At 45.7% G+C, this 19,862-nt stretch overlaps 4 protein-coding genes across 13 annotated transcripts in view; 3 read left to right on the top strand and 1 right to left on the bottom strand.

Moving 5' to 3' along the window:
• Nucleotides 1-19,862, bottom strand: part of NF1 (neurofibromin 1) — a 73,191-nt gene that overhangs the window by 18,667 nt on the left and 34,662 nt on the right. For all 10 annotated transcript variants that reach the window (XM_072916739.1, XM_072916740.1, XM_072916741.1 and 7 more), the window contains 7 exons: nt 19,757-19,854; nt 19,484-19,630; nt 18,873-19,019; nt 18,439-18,549; nt 1,473-1,905; nt 895-1,235; nt 1-203 (listed from right to left, as the gene is read on the bottom strand). In XM_072916739.1, the coding sequence (XP_072772840.1) occupies nt 1-203; nt 895-1,235; nt 1,473-1,905; nt 18,439-18,549; nt 18,873-19,019; nt 19,484-19,630; nt 19,757-19,854 (1,480 nt within the window). The remainder of the gene's footprint in view (nt 204-894; nt 1,236-1,472; nt 1,906-18,438; nt 18,550-18,872; nt 19,020-19,483; nt 19,631-19,756; nt 19,855-19,862) is intronic.
• Nucleotides 2,715-6,460, top strand: EVI2A (ecotropic viral integration site 2A). The gene is made up of 2 exons (XM_004177011.5): nt 2,715-3,086; nt 5,043-6,460. The coding sequence occupies exon 2, from the start codon at nt 5,059-5,061 to the stop codon at nt 5,815-5,817; it is 759 nt and encodes a 252-aa protein (XP_004177059.4). The 5' UTR covers nt 2,715-3,086; nt 5,043-5,058; the 3' UTR covers nt 5,818-6,460.
• Nucleotides 6,822-15,233, top strand: EVI2B (ecotropic viral integration site 2B). The gene is made up of 3 exons (XM_030287956.4): nt 6,822-8,109; nt 9,094-11,597; nt 14,956-15,233. Exon 2 carries the CDS (start codon nt 9,125-9,127, stop codon nt 9,962-9,964), a length of 840 nt encoding a protein of 279 aa, XP_030143816.4. The 5' UTR covers nt 6,822-8,109; nt 9,094-9,124; the 3' UTR covers nt 9,965-11,597; nt 14,956-15,233.
• Nucleotides 11,458-15,233, top strand: OMG (oligodendrocyte myelin glycoprotein). The gene is made up of 2 exons (XM_012568710.5): nt 11,458-11,597; nt 12,326-15,233. The coding sequence occupies exon 2, from the start codon at nt 12,332-12,334 to the stop codon at nt 13,601-13,603; it is 1,272 nt and encodes a 423-aa protein (XP_012424164.4). The 5' UTR covers nt 11,458-11,597; nt 12,326-12,331; the 3' UTR covers nt 13,604-15,233.

Below are 19,862 nucleotides of genomic sequence, written 5' to 3'. Positions count from 1 at the left end.
TGGATTTACTAAATCCTGAAATACACTCCTCCAAGAACTCCAAGGTGAGGTGTGGCTCGTTTGCTGCAAGAGTCTTACTGATAGATACAATAAATAGCGTGTTGTTGGCAGGAATACACAGACCTGAAGTTTCCAGTAACTGGCCCTCAATCTTTAAATTAAAGGTACAGGTTAAGGCACATAGAAGATTATAGGCAGCAGACCTGTAACAAAGCAAACAATGTGATTTGTAAGAGCTTTCTTGTACTTTTGAACATACACATGTTATACACCACAATACTGACATTTCAAAAATCAATTCCATGCTGCTGTAGTAGAAATTACATCTAAATTCCCAAACATTTTCCCCTGGACTGGTTACAATTTGGAGCAAAAAATAATTTCCTTGGAGAAATAGGAGAGATTATTCTTCTACTTGCTCAGAATAATTTCTGATAAGGTTACAGAGTATGTTTGAAGGGCTTTGTATTGGGCTTCTCAGAAAAGCTTGGAGTCCAGGAAATTCTAAATCCCTTCAGGTGTGCCTGAGCTGCTGGAAGAGAGCCTGCCCGAAGCCCGGGGTGGCCCTGGTCAGCACCCAGCCGGGGGGAGCCTGTTCTGACCCCAATCACAAGCTGCTCTAGGGGGTACAGCTCCTATGTTCTTAAACATGAAGCTCAACACCAGGGAAATCATATGTACCCAATAAACACAGAGTGCAAAGCAGAGCTACTGCTCCTCATACAGAGAAATTAAGTTTCCTTCATGCCTTCACTTCCTCTCTGACAGCAAAGATGCAATTTATTAAGAATTGCGTTTTATGGAGCTGTGGTGAAAGAAAAATGGTTTTGCTGAGGAGAGGGTTTCTAGCAGTGAAGCAGCCCTGGGAAGCCCCTGAGGAGCAGAGCTGAGTACCGCAGGCTGGGGTCCGAGCTGCCCAGGTTGAGCAGGGCGATGTTGAGCAGCGTCCCGGGCACGTCCTTGGGGCGGATCTTGGTGTGCTGGGGGATGGAGTCGGGCTGGGACAGCTCCCAGCGCGTGCGGATGTGGATGATGGACCTGACGATGGCTTCACACTCCTGGTGCATGAAGGTCAGCGGGGTGCCCTGGTTGGCAATGGTCAGGGTGAACTGGTTCTCATCCACCAGGCAGATCTCCTCAATCTCAGAGGCGTAGTAGATGTCATTGAGGAACACAGTCTGGCCCAGCACCCGCGTGCGCTCTGCTGATGTCACCTGCACCGCTGTCGAGCCAACCTTGGGGACAGAGGAGAAAACTGCTGCAGCACCTCTTGGGAATCACTCAGAGAAAACCCTCACACTTCTACTTCTAGGAAAGATAAATGTATGAAATTTTGTACTTCCTAATGGGACGCATTAGAAAGCTGCGATTTCGCCTCGAGACAAGGAAGGAGAATTAAGAGACAGTAAAATATATTCCAATCCTCTAAACAAAAATAACAGATCACTAGGAACAGCATTAAAAGCACTTACTTTAATAGAAACTTTGGTGTCTTTATGAGCCAGTTTGAGAGCATTGTGAAACACTTTCAAGTCCTCCTCCAAAGCCAAGGTAGCTGCTGGGAGTTTCTGCTGGTCATGTTCGATGTGCTCTGCCAGCTTCCCTGGAGAGTCTATGAAAACAAGCCTTTTGCTCCCTTTCAAACCTGTCAAGAGCCTTTCATGGTATTTGGTGTATTCTCTGACCCAAGAGTTACAGTTATAAATAAAAACTGCTGCGACATTTTCATAAGCAAAGCCTGGAAAAACTACAAACCATTTAGAAAGAAAGTCTGTTTTAAAGCGATTACTGGGGCCAGCGTGTGTGAGGTCCACCACGATTTCATATGGCTTTGCATAGTATGGCTTCAGGGTCAGCAGCACGTGGTAGATCAGCAAATCCCCGTTGATCTGACCGGTCTTGAATCTGTAAGACAGGACAGACATGTCTGAGGCCCACAGCACAAACCCCTGAGTGGCCACAAGAGCACCCCCAGTCCTGTCCATGAGCCAGACTGAGCCTTGTGGCAGTCCTGCAAACACCCTCAGGGCACAGCAGGGCTCTTGTGGCAGTCCTGCCAAGACCCTCGGGGCACTGGCCTCAGGCACAGCCTCACGCTCTGGCCACTGGTTTAGTGCCCAGGATGAGGGCGCTTGAATTTAACTCAGCTTCATCCTGAAGTGCCCCACAATCTCTAAGTGCCTCTAACTTTGTAATGCCCTTAGAGATTCAAATTAGATCTGTATTTGTATGTGGAAAAATATATTTATCTCAGGAGTCTTAATAATCAAACATCCACATCCCCAACTTTCTCAGAGGGTCCAGAGCCACTCCAGTTACTCTGTCCTGCAGTACTCCAATGCTTGGGGTGTTTCTAAGAATGGTCAGTCCTCTGAGGAGTACAGAGGACTTGCCTACAAAAATACCTCCTCAAAAGCATTCACATAATTGAGAATATTTTTCCTCCCTTAAAGGTTCTCTGAATTTTGAGACTGGGCAATGCATTTGCCTAAACGACATCTCCAGGGTTCACACAGCAGACTGAATTCTAACAGGAAGAATTAATTAAAAATAGATTCATCAGCAGCTCGTGAAATTTTAAGGTATTTTTAAATACGTATCACTGTTCTGAACTATCATTAACTCAACTCTTCCAAAGCAAACAGCAGCTACAGAGGAGCTGATAAATTCTCTAAGCACGGGTGTAGCTTTAAGGGTTTTGGGACACTTCTCTTGATAACACCTGCGTGCAGGACAACTCAGGAGACAGAACACAGAACATTCATCTGCACAAGAGATTTTTCTCCCCCGTTACCTCCTGTGGTTCTGAGAGCTAAGTTGGCCAAGTTGGTGTTTTCCCCCAGTGTGTCATGGTATAGCTGCTACCCAAAGGAAGTGTGTCATAGCTGTGGTTTTAGTTCCCCACTTAGAGCCACATGTCATTGCAGTTACAGGTCTGCCTAAAAAACACCAGCACTGCCCAAATCTCCCTGCTGTACACTGATGGTTGTTTGCATCTGAGGAGCAAATATATGCACAAAGAAATCTTATTGTCAAAGGACTAAATATCTGAAACGTCCATGTTCTGTTGACTACATCTTGGCAGGGTAAGTACACATTTTCCTTCTCCTATTTTAAGCTGTACTTCTAAGTTTCTTACATTTTGTAGAAATGTATTTTTACAGAATTTTTAGCAATTTTTACAGATTTTTGAGCAATTAAAAATAGTAACAAACTGCAGAAATAGTATCTCCAACTGAATCAGGGAAACTGATATACTGTATTTTTCATAATTTTAAAGGTTATTCACAGTCAGACTGAGGAATTAACAGTGACAGTCACTACTTGGCTCTGTTGTCCTTGCAGTGCAGATCTCGCTGGGTACTGAGACCCTGTCAATACCCAGACATGAAGGGTTGAACTAAAAAGAAAACCAGCCCTTTAAAGATCAGCTCCTTTGCTCTCGTGGTTTCAGAAACCCTTCACGACGAGCCTGCTGATGTTTAAGAAAAGCACATCTGCTCTGAAGCCCACAATGAACACTGGGCTCAGTGTGCCGGGGGCAGAGCTGGAGCTGCACCCTGGGCAGGGACAGGAACGCTGCAGGGTAGCTGTGCTGGCTCTGCCTGTCCTGCTCAAAACAGCTGAAATGTTAAAAAACCCCAAGCTTTGCTGGGTTTGCTTTCCTTTTCCTTTTAAAGTATGCTACAAGGAATCATCCAGGTGACTTCCAGCACACACAAACAAAAATCCTACCTGAGCTGCAGTTTATGCCTGAGATGGTTTCTAGTTCAAACTGAACAAACAGGATTAAGCTCAGGATGGAGAATAATTTTATGTTATGGGTGAACAGCAAAGTTACAGACACAGATCTTTTGTTACTTCCTTGTTGTGTAAGGAGAGATCCCCTTACACACCAGGTGTATCCCTGCCTTCCCTTCACCGGGTCACACACCAGGAACATCGCTTCTCTGATTTTTCATATCAGTGTTACTGTAAAAGTAACACTTTGTTACTTTTACAGGCAACAAACACATTTGTTCAAGAACAAACATAAAATTAACAGTGCTACTTTTGGTCACACCCTGTAGCATTTCAATTTGCACCAAGCAGAGTGTGTGACACCCAAAGGAAACACTGTGATCTGTTAACCACAGACAGTAGAAAGACTCTGTGGGACACAGCCTTGCCCTGGGAAGGTCAGGAGCAGCCTGGCCCAAGCTCAGCACTGCCTGGGTCACTGCTTGGCTGATTTGTCACTGTTAAATTGAGGTTATTATCTTCGTATCTGACCAAACCCACTCTCACATTCCTGCCCAGAATTCCAGAAAAATTCAACAGGTACAGATTTGAATGCCACACAAATGTGAAACAGAACATATGAATGGTTACTGTCATTTCCATAATTACTGGTGGCGTTTCAAAGAAAATGTCACAATCTGTAGAATGTTCGGGAGAAAAATACAAGAAGTACATTTGTGATAAAGAGCTTTTTGCACAAAAAAGCAGAACAATAAGAGAACAAAGATTTTCCTGGGCATTTTAAAATACTCCAGACAGCTGTGCTAGGAACTACATACAATTCACGATAAGTTATTGCTGTCACTTACAGGAACATTTTGGGTTCAAGTTTTTCCCTTGCCCATCTGTTCCCTGCAGGGTTCCCCTGCCTGCCCCAGGGGAATTCAGGGAGGTGAGAAGCAGCCAGTGGTGTGTAACCTCCACTGGGTCTTTGTGGAAAGCAGAAGTGATGACCGGGTGTAACACAGGCAGCTTCAGAGAGAAGGAACTCCTTGCCCTGACATCACAAAGCCCTCAGGAGGAAACACTTCTCTTTGCTCCATGATCTTTTTTGGTCTTTGTATGTTTTATAACCTCAAACTGTCAGAAGTTTGAGACAATCTATTCTTTCATAATCTGGCACCTGAACTCGTGCTCCTACATCCCCCCAAAATGAGGCCATGTATTTTTCATCAAGAAGCCTGCTATTCCCTGAGAGGTCCAATCCAAACCCCTAAGAACCAGCATCTGCTAAACTAGCACCACAATTTGTACTTTTGCAGGGGACTCAACAGGAAGATGCAGACAAAGAGATGCAGTAACCCACACCTGGCCTTCCCTGCCATGATAATCTTCTCCCTGTGGCTGCAAACAAGTGCAAACCACACAGGTTACCCTCACCTCAGAGAAGAAACCTGGAGTCCCATCAGCCAAAACCTCAGTGGGAGTCAGAACAGGACAGAAGCAAGCACAAATTCTCCTCTGAGCCTCAATTTCAGCAGCCAAACAATTACTTTTGAAATACAAAGTACCCTGCCATCCTTCTCCTCCACAATGACTCAAAATTTGACTTCCCCTGCCCCAAGTGCAGTTTCCACCACAAGAGGATTAGAGAAAAGCAGCAAACCCAAGAGCCCAATGACCAAAGAAACCTGTGAAGGCAATAAGTCTCTCATACTGATTTGCTTCATTATCATTGCAGTTCTTGTGCTCATCTGCATCTCCCTGTTTCTGTCCACAGTCATAGCAGCCAACAAAATCTCCTATCTCAAACGAGCCCAGCAGGGCAAACGCAGGCCCAGGAGCAATGGTGACCTCCTGGCCACCAACAGCTTATGGCCCACAGCAGCAGGAACATGGCAGAGGATGCCCAAGGAGACAAGTGGAACCGAGCTGATAATGCAGGAGCTGGTATCAGGGAGGGATGCTGTGAACCAAAGGAAAACTGAAGATGAAACTACTGAGAAACTCACCAAAGCAGCAAATAATGAACAAGAAAGCAAAGAACCATCCCAGTCACACAAAACCATTTTAACCAATTTTGTAGTTGAGATTTAATTCACACTCAGGTAAAAATTAATCTTTTGCATTTGTTACACCACTAATGTAAGGCAAAAACTTGTATTTCAAGTAACAGTAAGAATTTCCCTCAGGAAAGCTAAATCCAGATTTTAGTTTCTCCATTTATGCCAGTGGGAATTGCTGCAGCCACATGTGGATCCAGAAGGCAGTAAAACTGTGTTAAATAGTTTTCTCTAAGTAGTGTAAAGACTGGTTTTAGTCCTTTGACCAGAAATCAGGGTGACAGGAGCTGAACAGGATAAACCAAAATGACAGAATCTGCCCATGCTCAAAGACCATAGAGGGGAACAAGGAACAGACTGTCAGTCTGAGCACTACTCTGAACACTAAGATGCTGCACAGGCATAACCAAGTTGCTTTTCAAAGGAAACCATACATTAGCCACAACTCTGATTCAACCACTAATCCACAATCTAGTCCCTCTCAAGATGCCCTTTTGGATTTTCCATCGACAACTTCTTAAACCAGCTTAATTACTTTTGTATCAGACTGATTGGAACCATATTTATTGTGTTTCAACTTTGACTATGAATAGATGAAGTGTGTAGTATTCACTAGAATATGAAAACTTGTTCAGCTTGTTATCTTCAATAAACTTGCAATATCAGTTTTTAAATTACATATGTGATTCTATTTCTCTAAGTCAAAATGTTAGAAAAGAACATGACCAGGCATTTTGGAATGTTTTATTCCTGTAACATTGGCTGGGCTCAGTAAAGGTCTCTGATGACTTGTGATTTCCTGCATCATGGAAACACACTCCACTTTCTTCTGACATCAAACAGAACATGCCAGGAATTCCTTTCAACCACAACAACTTTTAGTTTCTTTATTCTTAGAGACCTGACCTTCCCATAATTCCAAGGAGGTGCCTGTGGCTGCTCTCCCTGCAGCAGAGCTTTGCTCTTTTAAGGAAATGTGAGAAGCTCTCCACAGGCTGTTCCTTGGGCTGAAGAAGCTCTGTTGCACTGTGGTTACAAGTGCTGAGACTGCACAGTGCCAAAGCTCCAAACATCCTGTGCAGCTGTAACCAACAGCTGTAAGACATCAGATGGTTGTTCGAGTTTGAGAGGACCAGGATGACTGAATCCCCCACCCCAATTCCACTAGATCACCCATTAGCTTGGCTGGCAGGGAAGATACAGCAGCAGCAGAGGCAGGACCACAGCACCGTGGCAGCCAGGACAGAGACAGAGCTCAAAAAATGCAATTGCCAGGTTCAAAGGTGAGCTGAGTAGTGGGGAAAATAAAGCTGGAAGGAGTCTGCATGCTTAGCCTAGAACTGGGAATCAATTACAGGGGTTGAAGAGAATGGGGAGGAGACAAAGAAATCAGACGAGGAACACCGAGTTAGTGTGAGCAGGGGTCAGGATGTGTGTTTTCTGCAGGAGCAGGCAGAGTGTCAGAGAGAGAAGCAGTGCAGTCAGAGAGGCACAACAGGAAGGGCTGCAGAAGAATCTGTCAGTAGCTATTGGCAGAACACAATTGCAAAGTGCCAGAACGACATATTTGGTGTGGGTTTCCTTCCACTACGCAGCCTTTCCAGGCAAAAATGCTCACAGAGACCAAAGCGAGCAGCTTGAGTTACACTCCATGGGATAGACAGGGACAGAGGGGGGGAAGCAGCTGCTCAGAGTACAGCTCTCCACCAGTGATGGCAGCAGGTCGCAGCACTGTCCATAGAGAAAAACAACCAAGCGAGCAAGGACAGGCTGAGGGTGAAATCAGATTTTGCCCTCTGCCCCTCGATGCAGCTACACAAGAGAGGATGTGTAAGCAGCCAGCATCCCATGACTCACCAAGGAACCCAGGGTGCTTTCCCACTAATAGCCTGAGAGCACAGCAAACCCACCACTGAATTACATCAGCAACTCAAATCCAGCCCAAACTTGCAGAGTTTTTGATTCACACAGAAGAAACCGTAACTATTTTCTACAAAGACAGGCAAACAGGTATCAGAGAATTTCCACAAAAACACACGTAGGTGCCTGCTGTGGCAAGAGCCTTTCTGCAGAAGCCAAAGCACCTTTTGCCCAGCAGGGTGGGCAGAGCAGCAGCTTGCCCGTGGATCTCGGAGATAAGAGCCCTGAGAGCCCGCGAGCTGCTCGGCGCGGACGCTTCCTGCCGGCGTTGGCAACTTCCTCCCTCTCCGACAAACTTCTGCACAAAAAGAGCCATTTTAGCCTGTCTGACTGAGCACACACAGCCCTCCTGCGCCTTCAAACACCAAGGGCAGACGGTGCCTGCTCCAGAGAAGTAAATGTACAGGTAAGGATCAAATTCAAGTATTGAGCCTATTTTGACAAAAGGGAGCAGGATAGTAACTGAATAGAATCATTTTAACCCATTACAAACCTGTCAGAGTTTAGATCACGAAGTTCTCTAGTCATTAACTTACTGCTCATGTGTGTTTACACTGCTGCATTTAAAATTTAATTTTGCGTATTTGTAAACCCATAAAGACTCATGCATATTAATTTCCCAGAAATAGCTTCACAGGACTAGCACTATAGTAACTAATGAATTAGCTCAAATTGCATGAAAGTGACTTCAGAAGGAAAAGAGCTGTATAGGGGATGAATTTTATATCATTTATTTAATATGGAGACATCTAGAGAGCTGAACTCTAATCAGTACAGGAAAAAAAAGTCTGTTTCATTCCAACAACTCAACATTTGCACAATCTGCAGGCAAGAATTTATTTATAAAACATTTTACCACTAGAATGCAGTGTCATTATAGCATAAGTACTTGGAAAACTTTTAAATATTTGCTATGCTGAACAAATATAGGAACAGGAAATAAAAGTTTAAGAGAATTGTAAAGAGCCTTTTACTTCTGTCTCAGCTTATATCACAACAAGCCATTTCTTCATTTCTGACAACCCTGTCTGTCAATGCTGCAGAGTTTGTTCCAGGTCCAGAACCAGTTACATGATTGATAAATGTTATTTTGAAACCTTGTGAGGACTGCTCTGCCAATGCCTTTTTCTGATAACGTGAAAAAATATGATAATAAGCCATTACCTTCAAAGAAGCCACTTTATTAATATGATCCATAATGCTGAAAATATGCTGTTATTTGTAAAGTAGTGCCAAATCTAATCATGCAGATGGGAACAGGCTTGAAATGTGAAATACTGGGGAGACCGTTATTTTCAGTCTGATGGTATTAACACAGAACTGTCTGGTGGCAATAAAATGCAGAAACACAGTTTACAAGTTACCGTGTTCTACTTCTTCCTTGCAATAGCAGAGGACCCTTGTAAAGAGGCTGGAGGGAAATGGCCAGCAACCAGGTCATGCTGGTTCTGTTCTGTGGGGAAATCTGGAGCTCCCTTTCTGCAGCAGCACCTCAGCACGCTGCCAGGACCGAAAGCCACGCGAGCGCCACTGCCATGAGCCCAAGAGCAGACAAAGTCCCCCTCTACCACCTGCAAGCAACTGTGCCCAGCTTGTACCAGCCTGACGGACCCCTGGCTGCTACAGAGCCCCAGGCCCTCCCAGAGGAGGAGGAAGCTGGGGACGGCAGCTGGGTGGCAGCGCTGCTGATGGGCAGCATTTTGATTGGGATGATGCTGGCAATTATGGTCATTCTCCTGTGGAAATGCTGCCTGAGGCCTCCTCTGGCCGAGTCCCACTGGGCAGGCCGGTCCCCCTTCGTGGATGGGGACACGTCAGATCTCTTCATGGACACTGATCCCGGCACCAAGCGCTCCTCGGTCTTATTCATGCTGCCTTGGCGACCGAAACAAGGCACCAGCTTGCAGGACCCGAGTGTCCCAGAGATCCCTCCCCAGCACACCACCAGTTCTGAGAATGGGCAGCCACCTCCGCCGGCCGCGGGCTGCTCCGGAGCTGGCACGGCCCCAGCCCCAGCCCCAGCCCCAGCCCCAGCCCCAGCCAGCTCTGTAGCCGAGCCCTGTCCTCCCCCGGACTCCCCACCCGAGTGCTCCGACCTGCCCCCACCCCCTGACTGGCTCAGGGAACCCGCAGAGGAGGCCAGATCAGACCCCAGCCAGCACTCCGCACTTCACCTGGGGGCAGAGGAGCCACAGACACCACCTGAGCTACTGACCCAGGAGATCCATCAAACACTGCCCCAGCCAGAACACCCTTTGTAGACTGCCAAATTCATTTCCAGAATACTCGACATCTTTCTTGAATCAAGTAATTTTCAAGAAAGTGAAAAAAGAAGAAGTTGACACAGGCAAGAAGGGTGAGGCCCCAGCATTTCCTTGACATTTCCCTGGTGTTTCCCAACTTTGGCTTTCACAAGAGAGAACCACCTGCTTCTGCCTGAAGCAAGTTTCTGACTACAAAACAAATTGTGCCCTGTCATCACCTGTAACTAGAGATTCCAGAAGGCAGAGCACACAGCTGTGTGTGCCAGCACAGCCAGACACAGCTAACACACACGTGGAGATGTCACAGACTGCCCAGTGTCAGAGGGACTTGGCTTTGAGCTGGGGTTTGCTCCACTGGGCTGTGCAAGTGAATGCAATCACTTCCAGGACATTTTAATAAAGCTTTCTCAAAGATGTTTTGGTCACTTGAGGCCCACCTGAATATTTGCTTAGATACAGCTTGCACTCGGTTACTAATACAAACTCACTGAATGGCTCATGGATGCTGGATTCCTTTGAGCTCCCGGTGCCCAAGTGCTTTCCATGCTCCTCTCTGGGCCCTAAGCACCAGCACAGCTCATCTCCCTCACACCAGCCTTGGCTGGCCAGTAGCAGGCTGGTATCAGAAGTAGATTTTTTTTTTTTTTTACCAGTATTGAACATAAAGAAGCTGCTAGATGCTAAAGCCAGCTTTCCATGAGAAAATTGCAGTTCTCTTGAGGAGGGAATAGTTTTGTGGATGGAGCAGAGAACAAAGATTTGCACACAATAAACTTCAGAATTTTCAAACTATCACTAGTAAAGAGTAGTACATTATCCAAATGCAATTCCAGGCTGCTGTGCATACAGTGGCCATAGGAAAATATATTTCCAATTTTCTTTACTGTTTACATAAGCTGTATGATTGGGTATGCCTCAAGAAGAACATTACAATTATATAGACTTTTGTAAGGCTCCTTCACATGACACCCTGTTAAAATTAACAGCACTGTGAATGAAACATTATAAACACTCTCACTCTCATATTGCTTTGAGAAAATCAGATCAAGATTTCCTGTAGAAACCTGTAAAATCCTATGAGCTGAGCTATAAGATACCTGACAACACAGTGACAGCCTGATCCAAGGAGCAGCAAACAGTAGGAAAATATATTCTGGCAGCGTAGTTTAAAAAGCCTAAGCTAGAAAGCGTAAATTCCCATTAGCTGTGTTACAGGAGGAGAGGTTAACAGAGGCGAAAGGAGCCCGAGCTGCCCCGGGGAGCGTGCGGGGAGCCCAGGTGGGTGAGCAGCCCCTGGCTGGAGGCAGCAGCAGCAGCAGCAGCAGCAGCAGCAGCAGCAGCAGCAGCAGCAGCAGCAGCAGCAGCAGCAGCAGCACAGAGCCCACCGGGCAGCCAGGGCACTGCCAGCCCCGGCAGGTCCCCGGCAGGTCCCCGGCAGGTCCCTGGCAGGGCTCGGGGCCGGCTCTGCAGTGCCCACAGGATCAGGTGGTTGCGGAGCCGGGCGCAGCCGTACGATGCAGCTGAGACAAGCACAGCCCCCGGCAGCCGCTGGAGCTGCTCTCCAGAACAAGGCGACCTCTAAGCTCCAATCCATCACAGAAACGATGTGCTGATACCGCAGGACACCACGGTAAGTTTGTGCTTTTTGATTTTACTCACAAAATCCTACTACCAAATCGCAGGTGGAAACGGGAGTGGAATTAGGAGCTGATGACAGATGCTTGCACCAGAAATTTGCTGCAGTGTCAGAGATTTCTTACTAACGGTAACTCGGGTTCTAAACGTGCGTTTCCAGCTTTGAGATCGTAATTAACATTGTAAGGAGGAAAAAACGCTACAGTGCATGTAAGCATGAACAATGGAATTTGGGTTTCAAGCTAAATTCCTACAATGTATTTTAACCAATTTACTTAAGCAAACAGCATGCCTGGATGGGGGGGACTGCTACATTACTGCAGAGATTTGTGAAGATCCAGTTGACAGCCATTTTTTCATCCTCTATAAATGAACACATTATTCCAAACATAATATAGGCTTGAAATCACTAAAAACAAGAAGCAGACATTGTATAATGTTTGGAAGAGACTTGCGTTTTCGGAAGAAAGCCCTCATTTGAGCTGGAGGGGGAAAGGGAGATGAAAAAAACAAGTCTCATTCTGCCAGACAACACGACAGGCTGAAGGGATGCTTTGTGAAGTCTCTCTTGAACAATTCTAAAAAGGACCGTGCCACAAAGGGGGTTATTGATATTTTTACTTAATTTCTCCTGCAAGTGGCCATTGCCAAGACAACCCTTATACAGAAATAAAATGTATTACATGGATTTAAAGGGTGTCATTTTGGTATATTTATTTCCAGGCAACAATGGAATACCAGATATTGAATACATCTACCTGTCTGCTGGTCCTTCTGGTTTTCATACCCACTGGTTTGGGTATCTGTCCTTCTAGCTGTAAGTGCTCAGGAAACGACAGGAATGTGGACTGTTCAGGCAGAAACTTAACTATACTGCCCCAGGGACTTCAAGACAACCTTACATATTTAAATCTGTCCTTTAACCAGTTTGTAGATCTCGATCATCAGCTAACGAGGTTCACCAATCTGAGGACCCTTGATATTTCAAATAATTGGCTCAAGAATGTTCCTGCTCATCTGCCCAAGTCCTTATGGGAATTGTATGCCACAAACAACAACATTAAAGTTCTTCAGAAACTTGATACAGCTTACCAGTGGAATCTTAGAGTGCTCGATGTTTCCAGGAATATGGTGGAAAGAGCTGTCCTGATCAACAACACACTGAGCAGTCTCAAGTTTCTCAATCTCAGCAGCAACAAACTTTGGACAGTTCCAACCAATATGCCCTACAACATAGAGACAGTGGATCTATCCAATAACTTCTTGTCCCAGATACTCCCAGGAACACTGGTGAGACTGCAACACCTCACAAGCCTCTACCTGCACAACAACAAGTTCTCATACATTCCTGACAAAGCTTTTGACCAGCTCTCCCAGCTGCAGGAAATAACTCTGTACAACAACCCCTGGTCCTGCAGCGATAACCAAAACATCCCCTATGTGCTGCAGTGGGTGCAGGGCACAGCTGCCCGCGTTGTGGGGGCCCCCTGTGCTGCCCTGCCCTGGCCCTGGGCGAGCGCCGCGCCGGCCCAGCCCACGGCGCTGGACTCCAGCCCCATGATCAAGGGCACCAAGGCAGCGGGCAGGGAGGCCTCTGCGGCGCCCGAGCCCACCAAAGCGACCAAAACGCACAAACAGTTCAAAGCCAAGGAAGTCCCTCGCCTGGCGACCCAAAGCCACCCGGCTCTGTTCCCCGGCACAGACCGGCCCCTGCTCCACGGCCCCCAGGAGGCCGCGGCCACTCGCACAATCCTCGTCCAGGACTCCACCGCGGGCAACGCCAGCCTGGCCCCTGCCACGGGACCCTCCACCACTCCCATGACTCTAAGCATCACCAGTGGAATGCCAACAAACTACTCCAAGATGCCTCAAAGCACAAGCACTACCTTCAGGAAGGAGGAGGCCACGCCGAGCGCGCGCGTGCCCTCCCGCGCCAGCCGCTGGCAGATGGGGCTGCTCTGTCTGGCACTGCTGCACGCCGCGGCCGTGGCCATGGACTAAGGGCTCGCACCCCCTGGAAATTACTGAGGTTATTCCTGTGATAACAGCTGGAGTTAACACACCCAGCTGAAATAACGAATGAAAGAAATTCAAACTCCTGACTCTGATCTAAAGAAAGTAACAGTTCTTAAAGATGCGCACACTAATGTCTTGATACTAAGCTGCTACTTATTTTCATATGTCTTAATTGAGTACAACTAAGCTATTGTTTTGTTTTTTAAAATGTGCTTATTTTGTATTTAAATTTTTCATTTTACTTGCACAGAATAAACACATCGGAATTTTAAGTACTGATTTTTACGTATGATTTTGTCATTGAACAACTGGAAAAAAAACAGAAGGCCTGTATCATATCTGCATTGTCTTGCTTGACTTGCCAGTGAGCAATTCCTGTAATATAGCAGCACAGATTCTTTGTAAGTTATGATGACATGCAAAAGAAAGGGAAAAATATAAAGGAACTAAACTGAACTGTTTCACTAATCAGAAGTTATTCCTGAGCAAAATTGCTAGCATGTATATCTATGTTTGCTTCATATGTATTAGAGTATTTTAAATATGAAGAACAACAGTTTTGAATTTAGGAATTAAATATGACAGTGCCATGATGTCTGCTAAGAGGGTGTAAACTGAGATGGCAACATGGTCCAGCTTCAGCATGGGACAGTGGTAGGGGCCAGTATCCTTCTGCTCTGGCTTGACTTAGAGACTGCAGGCAAGTTATTGCTCTCTCCATAATAAAAAAAAAAAGAAAAAAAAAAAAGAAGAAAAAAAAAAGACAAAAGTAGAGAAAAATGCCAGATGTTCAGTGCCATGACACTGTCAAACACCAAGGAGTTATCTACCCAAATTAATGACCTGGAACTCCTTGACTTTATGTCAAGTGACATGCTGAAATGTTAATATGGTGTGCTTAAAAGAATACCACAAATCAGCCAGAGCGTAGCAAACCACTATCAGTAAAATGAAATATCAGCCGATTTCAAACACAAGTCATGTCACAAATCAATTAAGCAGTTAGCTGGTGAGCTGTCATTGAAGCATTCCTGACTCTTGTGACTCCAAAGAGAATGAACCCAGTCCATGGCACTGAACATGCCCAAATCCCTGCTTTCTAAGGGCGAGCATGGATGCTCTTCTCCTCGACATCTGCACCGTCAGCCAGTAGAAATAGCTGCACGCATGGTTCTGTCCACTCTAGGAAAATTATCTAAATTATGGCAAAGGTACTTGATATACTACAGATGAAGTTTTGCAAACAGCATGAAATGAAAACTGAAGAACAAGTTAATTGAAAAAGTATAATCCGCTTAATATTACAGATCTTATACAATGTTTTCCATTCATTCCAGGCCATTTAATTTCCAGTTATTGTAGCATGAAGGTGCTGCAAAACCCAGAAAACCTCACAAACAAGACTGGAATCCTCTACCTGTTTCTCCCAAGGTGTCAATGGGGGCTGTAGATCATTCACAACTACTGGTATCAGAGTAATGACAACTTTCCACTTGTGAGCAGTATTTCTATAACCGGAATTGTATTTTAATTTCTAACAGTAAATGTTACTCAATGGATTTGTACAGTTATTTCATTGGCATTTAAGTAAAAATAAAGTTATGTTTGTATTGAACTGAACTAGTGACTGTGACTCTTTTCGAACAAGCAGAGTAAAACAAATAAATAGACAGCATTGTATTGTACAAACCTGTTTAAAGCAGACATTTGGCTCCATTGTCATGCCTTACAGGGGGAAATTATAGTTATATTAAATTCATTATTTAGATACTGATATATCTCTAATATTGTTTAGCAATAAGCTGATGAGATGATCACAACACTGGCACTATCCTTCCCCTTCCTACTCTTTAGAACTTTAGAAACCCTGAAGAAGTCCCTGCTGCTGCTCTCCTTGGACGCTCCCTGGGCTTGCTAAGTGCTGACTGACTGTAGCACAGCACCAAACTATTTCCCATGCTCAGAACTCAGCAATTCCCAGAACTGCATCATTCTTGTGGCCTCATCCCACACAGTGGGAGCAGCTGGGCTTGCAAGGCAGAACTCATCACAAAATGAGGTGCTGTGGCCAAACTGCTTGATTTGAGGAAATTACAGGAAATACTGCCTGTGTCTTTGCTGCAGAATCAGTACAGGATGCCAAATTCTATTGCATTAAAAAAACCTACAGGGAATTGACTTGTAAGGCTCTGAGAATGTTTCACCCATAATGAGACAATCTGATGACCAGCAACAGGAAAACACTGCTTTCCAGAGGTTATCTGGGGCAAACTGCAAGCCCCCACGCTGAAGGACTTGCTACCCAGCCTAAACTCCTCAGCATGCTAAGAAAAGCCTGAAGAGGAAATGGGGCTCTGGGGTGTCCCGAAGCACAGGCAGGACGGGGCAGCTGGATCCCAGACCCACAGCTGGGTATGAAGTGAGCTGGCACCCCGGCACTCCGGGGCTGTGCTCCCTCCCAAACCCTGCCTGAGCTGCTGCAGCACCAGGCTGCCTGCTCAGACTGCTTTCAGAACAGCAGACTGGAATTGAGGCTTCCTGCTATTTTTCTGGAATACGAATGAGTCGATAAGGCAGCAGGGAGGAGGCAGAAGCGTGGGAGTCCAGCACTTGTTGCTGGGCAACTGCTCAGCCACTCTGAGCTGAGCCGGGGGCCTGCGTTTGTAAACATGCCGTGCACTCAGACCTCCAGAAATACAAAATCATCTATTCTCTGAGAAATTGGTATCCAAAACAACTATTTAGCATTTCAGGGCAATATTCAAAATACCCAGAAAAGCTCTGGCACACCTCTAATAGCTGTATACTCGCTCTGGAAAGGGTAAAAATGCTGTGGGGATTGCTGCGGTCTGCAGCAATAACTCAGAGGTTTTATTCCTATTAATTAGTTTGGGATCAGCTTAAAACCTAATGGCAGTAGTTCAGGATCAATATTCATTGATTTATGGATCATTTTTGTAACTGGGTAGAGATTAAAAACAGAAGAGTACTGGCTCCAGAAGCTGGGTTGTTGCCCAGGAAACAAAATGTGAAGATAGATGACAGAAGGAATTAAATTTCACAGCACAAGAAGGACATAAACTGATCCAGATATATCAGTAAAATGACTCAACAATGCCTTAGCAACCAGATCTTCAACTACAAAAAAACAAAAACCCAAAAGAAAAAAAAAAAAAAAAAACAAAAAGGGAAAAAAACCAACCCAAAAACCCCAGCCTGCTACAAGTCCTCAAACAGCCTGGCAGCTCCAATCTAAACAATTTTTCCACATTTCACACCTTGAAAATGCAACACCTGGCTCAGAACCAGAAGACAAACACCCCAAATAAGCTCCACTTAGCCACATCCCTATGAGAAGGGATAATGAGGGATAATGCCAGAGCATCATCCCAGAGCGAAGCCCTTCCTGCTGGTTTGAAAGGCAGCCCTGCCAGGACTCCTCAATTGTGCAGCTGCTGAAGATAAAGGTAATAACTCACCTAGCAGCAAGGCTCATGTTGCAGCACAACAGTATTTTCATTAATATCTCATACCTGGATAAAATGTTCAAAAATCTGCCCCTTCCCACCCTCTCTGAAGGCAGGAATGCTTGGCTGACTGGAGACCATGACAGTTTTGCCCAGTCAGGCATCTTTGGATAAATTAATTTTTCTGCTTTTAAAGAAGAGGGAAGTGAGCTAGGACTAGCAAACATGTGGTGCAAACTTTTGTCTTGATTTACTTCCAGAAATTCTTTCTCTGCAGGTGAAATAACCATTTCGTGCTCTGCAAACAAGGAAACACTGTGTGTCGGGTCTGCACAGAATACATAAGGATGCCTCGGATCACTGCCAGGCACAGTCACTTTTTAAGATGGGTTATCACTACTCTCTGCATTTGTATGCCTAATTTCTTGTCTGAACAAGGCAAGATAACAATGCAGGCATTTTGTTTGACTTGACATGAAATAAGACCGTGTCTAATGGAACAAAATGGAGAAGAAAAATGTGGCAAGCAGAGTTTTTTAAAGAGAATTCAAAAGACTGCCTTTGCTTCTAACTCGGTGCATGTAAGGGGATTAAACATTAGGGATCTTGCTAAAAAAAAAAATTTTAAAGGGGGGAAAAAAGGCATCCAGGCTGCCTTCAAGCCAACCCCTTCTATCAGCACACCTGCAGGTTTCATGGACTGTTGTGTGGCTTTTGAAGACAGAAAATCAGCACAGATGATAAGTGATGCTCCTCATCCTGTGTTCTTTCACTGCACCCAAAGAATCACGGCTGATGACATCCTCCCATGACTACACTGGAAGTGGCCCAGTGCCACTGCCACCATGGGCAGCACAGGCAGCAGGGAGCACCCCAGCAGGGCTCTGCTCCCAGAGGCACCAGCAATGACCGGACCATGAACACCCCAGGGGCTGTGCCAGCACCCCAAAGTGCCTGGTGGTGCCAGGACGGGAGAAATCCCAGCCCTGGCAGCATTCCCCAAGCCAAACCAGCCTCCCCAGTGCTGCCAGCACACCCCCACCAGCAGCACCTCAGCGCAGAGAGCAGCTTCAGCAGCTCATCCAATCCTCAGAGCTGCCTCTGACCACACCTGGGGGTGAGCACAGGGATCTCCCCTTCCTTAACACCTCCAGGAATGACTCCTGTCAGGAGTGTAATTACTTTGAAATTATAGTTTTAGTTTAGGAAACAAGTCAAAAATACTGTCAGCCAATATTAACAAATAAGCTATTTTCAAACTCTGGTTTGTTACCGAGCTGGTGTCTCTTACATACACTTGATACCTTTCATTGACAGGTTCATTTCAAATTGGGAAGGTGAAAGATTTCTTACCGCCGAGCGATGTAGTAGAAAACAGGATTGCCAACTTTGGATGTCCCAGCTTGGTAGAAAATATTTAATGTTTTCAGTGCTTTGAACTCCTCTTTTTCATGTACCTGATGTCTAAAAAGCAATACATTGACATCAACTTTCACAACTGCCTTTTAAACAAATTTTAAAAATCCCAAACCCTCTTCACTTACATCTCTGAACAAAAGTATTAAGTTTACACAATCTTGAACCTTCCTTAAATCAAATATGTTACCATAATTTCTCATTCTCAGTTTAGTTTTTTAAATTAAAATCTACTCAGTAACCTAGAAGGTTTGTGTACACTCAGCTTTTTGATAGCAGAGAATCTTATAAACTACTGGCATCTCCTCACATGATCAAGTCTAGAAATTAGGAATGCACAATGTGTGTCCCCACCACAGTAACCTTCTTACCTTGTCATAAACTCTTCAAACTTGGAACTAGTGAGATTTAAGCTGGACCAGTGCGTATCTGCCACGGGTTTGTGCTCAGGAGGCCCCAGGTAGGCAAGAAGTGTTGCCATCTTGTCAAAAGGTCGTCGTCCAACAGCCTTGTGGTCCCTACAAACAACATGTTCTTTGTCAGGAAACTCCTTCTTTACTCAGCAACTCCCACTACCTTTCCTCAACTGGGACAAGCTGGATTTTCTTTTTTAAAGTAATTATGAGAGATCTTCAATGATGACTGATATTCTTCTCAGTAATAACAGAAGCAACAGAAGGGAGTATTTCCAAATATTAACAGCTTTTAGCTGAAGGAGGGGAGATTTAGATAGGATATTATGAAGAAATCCTTCCCTGTGAGGGTGGGGAAGCTGTGGCACAGGTTCCCAGAGCAGCTGTGGCTGCCCCTGGATCCCTGGAAGTGTCCAGGGCCAGGCTGGACAGGGCTTGGATCACCCTGGGACAGTGGAAGATGTCCCTGCCCATGGCAGGGGCTGAGATGGGATGAGCTTTATGGTTCACTCCAGGACTCTGCCAGCTTTCCCCTCAGCACACGCCCTCCTGCCGGGCTGCAGCCCCACCTGTTGCTGGACAGGTACTGGCCGATTTTCTCCTGGTTGTTCCAGAGCAGGCGGTGCAGCGCCAGCACGTTGCCGTCACTGATGAAGGACAGGCTGTGGTTGACGGTGTCGCTGGCCGGGCAGTCGGACGCGATGTCGAGGAAAAACCTGCAATTCAGAGCCAGGAACAAACATCAGCGTGGGAGGGCCAGGGAAGGGCTGTCCTGCGGGGCACAGCAGCTCTCCCCACTCTCCCCACACACAGCACACCCGCGTGCTGTCCCCTGGCCTTACCTTCGTGCCGCGTCAAAGTTGCTCTTCACGAAGTCATTGAACGGCCGCATGTGCTCCTCTTTCGTAAACAGCACGTGGTTGGCAATACTCTGAAGGATCTAAAAGA

This window comes from Taeniopygia guttata, chromosome 19 (genome assembly GCF_048771995.1).
Source record: "Taeniopygia guttata chromosome 19, bTaeGut7.mat, whole genome shotgun sequence".
Lineage (NCBI taxonomy): Eukaryota > Metazoa > Chordata > Aves > Passeriformes > Estrildidae > Taeniopygia > Taeniopygia guttata.
The sequence above is the reverse complement of the archived record's forward strand: the minus strand, read 5'-3'. Positions and strand labels throughout refer to the sequence as shown.

What these genes read in the sequence shown, in the direction of transcription:
- EVI2A (XM_004177011.5), top strand. Translation starts at nt 5,059, where the DNA reads ATGCAGACAAAGAGATGCAGTAACCCACACCTGGCCTTCCCTGCCATG.
- EVI2B (XM_030287956.4), top strand. Translation starts at nt 9,125, where the DNA reads ATGGCCAGCAACCAGGTCATGCTGGTTCTGTTCTGTGGGGAAATCTGG.
- OMG (XM_012568710.5), top strand. Translation starts at nt 12,332, where the DNA reads ATGGAATACCAGATATTGAATACATCTACCTGTCTGCTGGTCCTTCTG.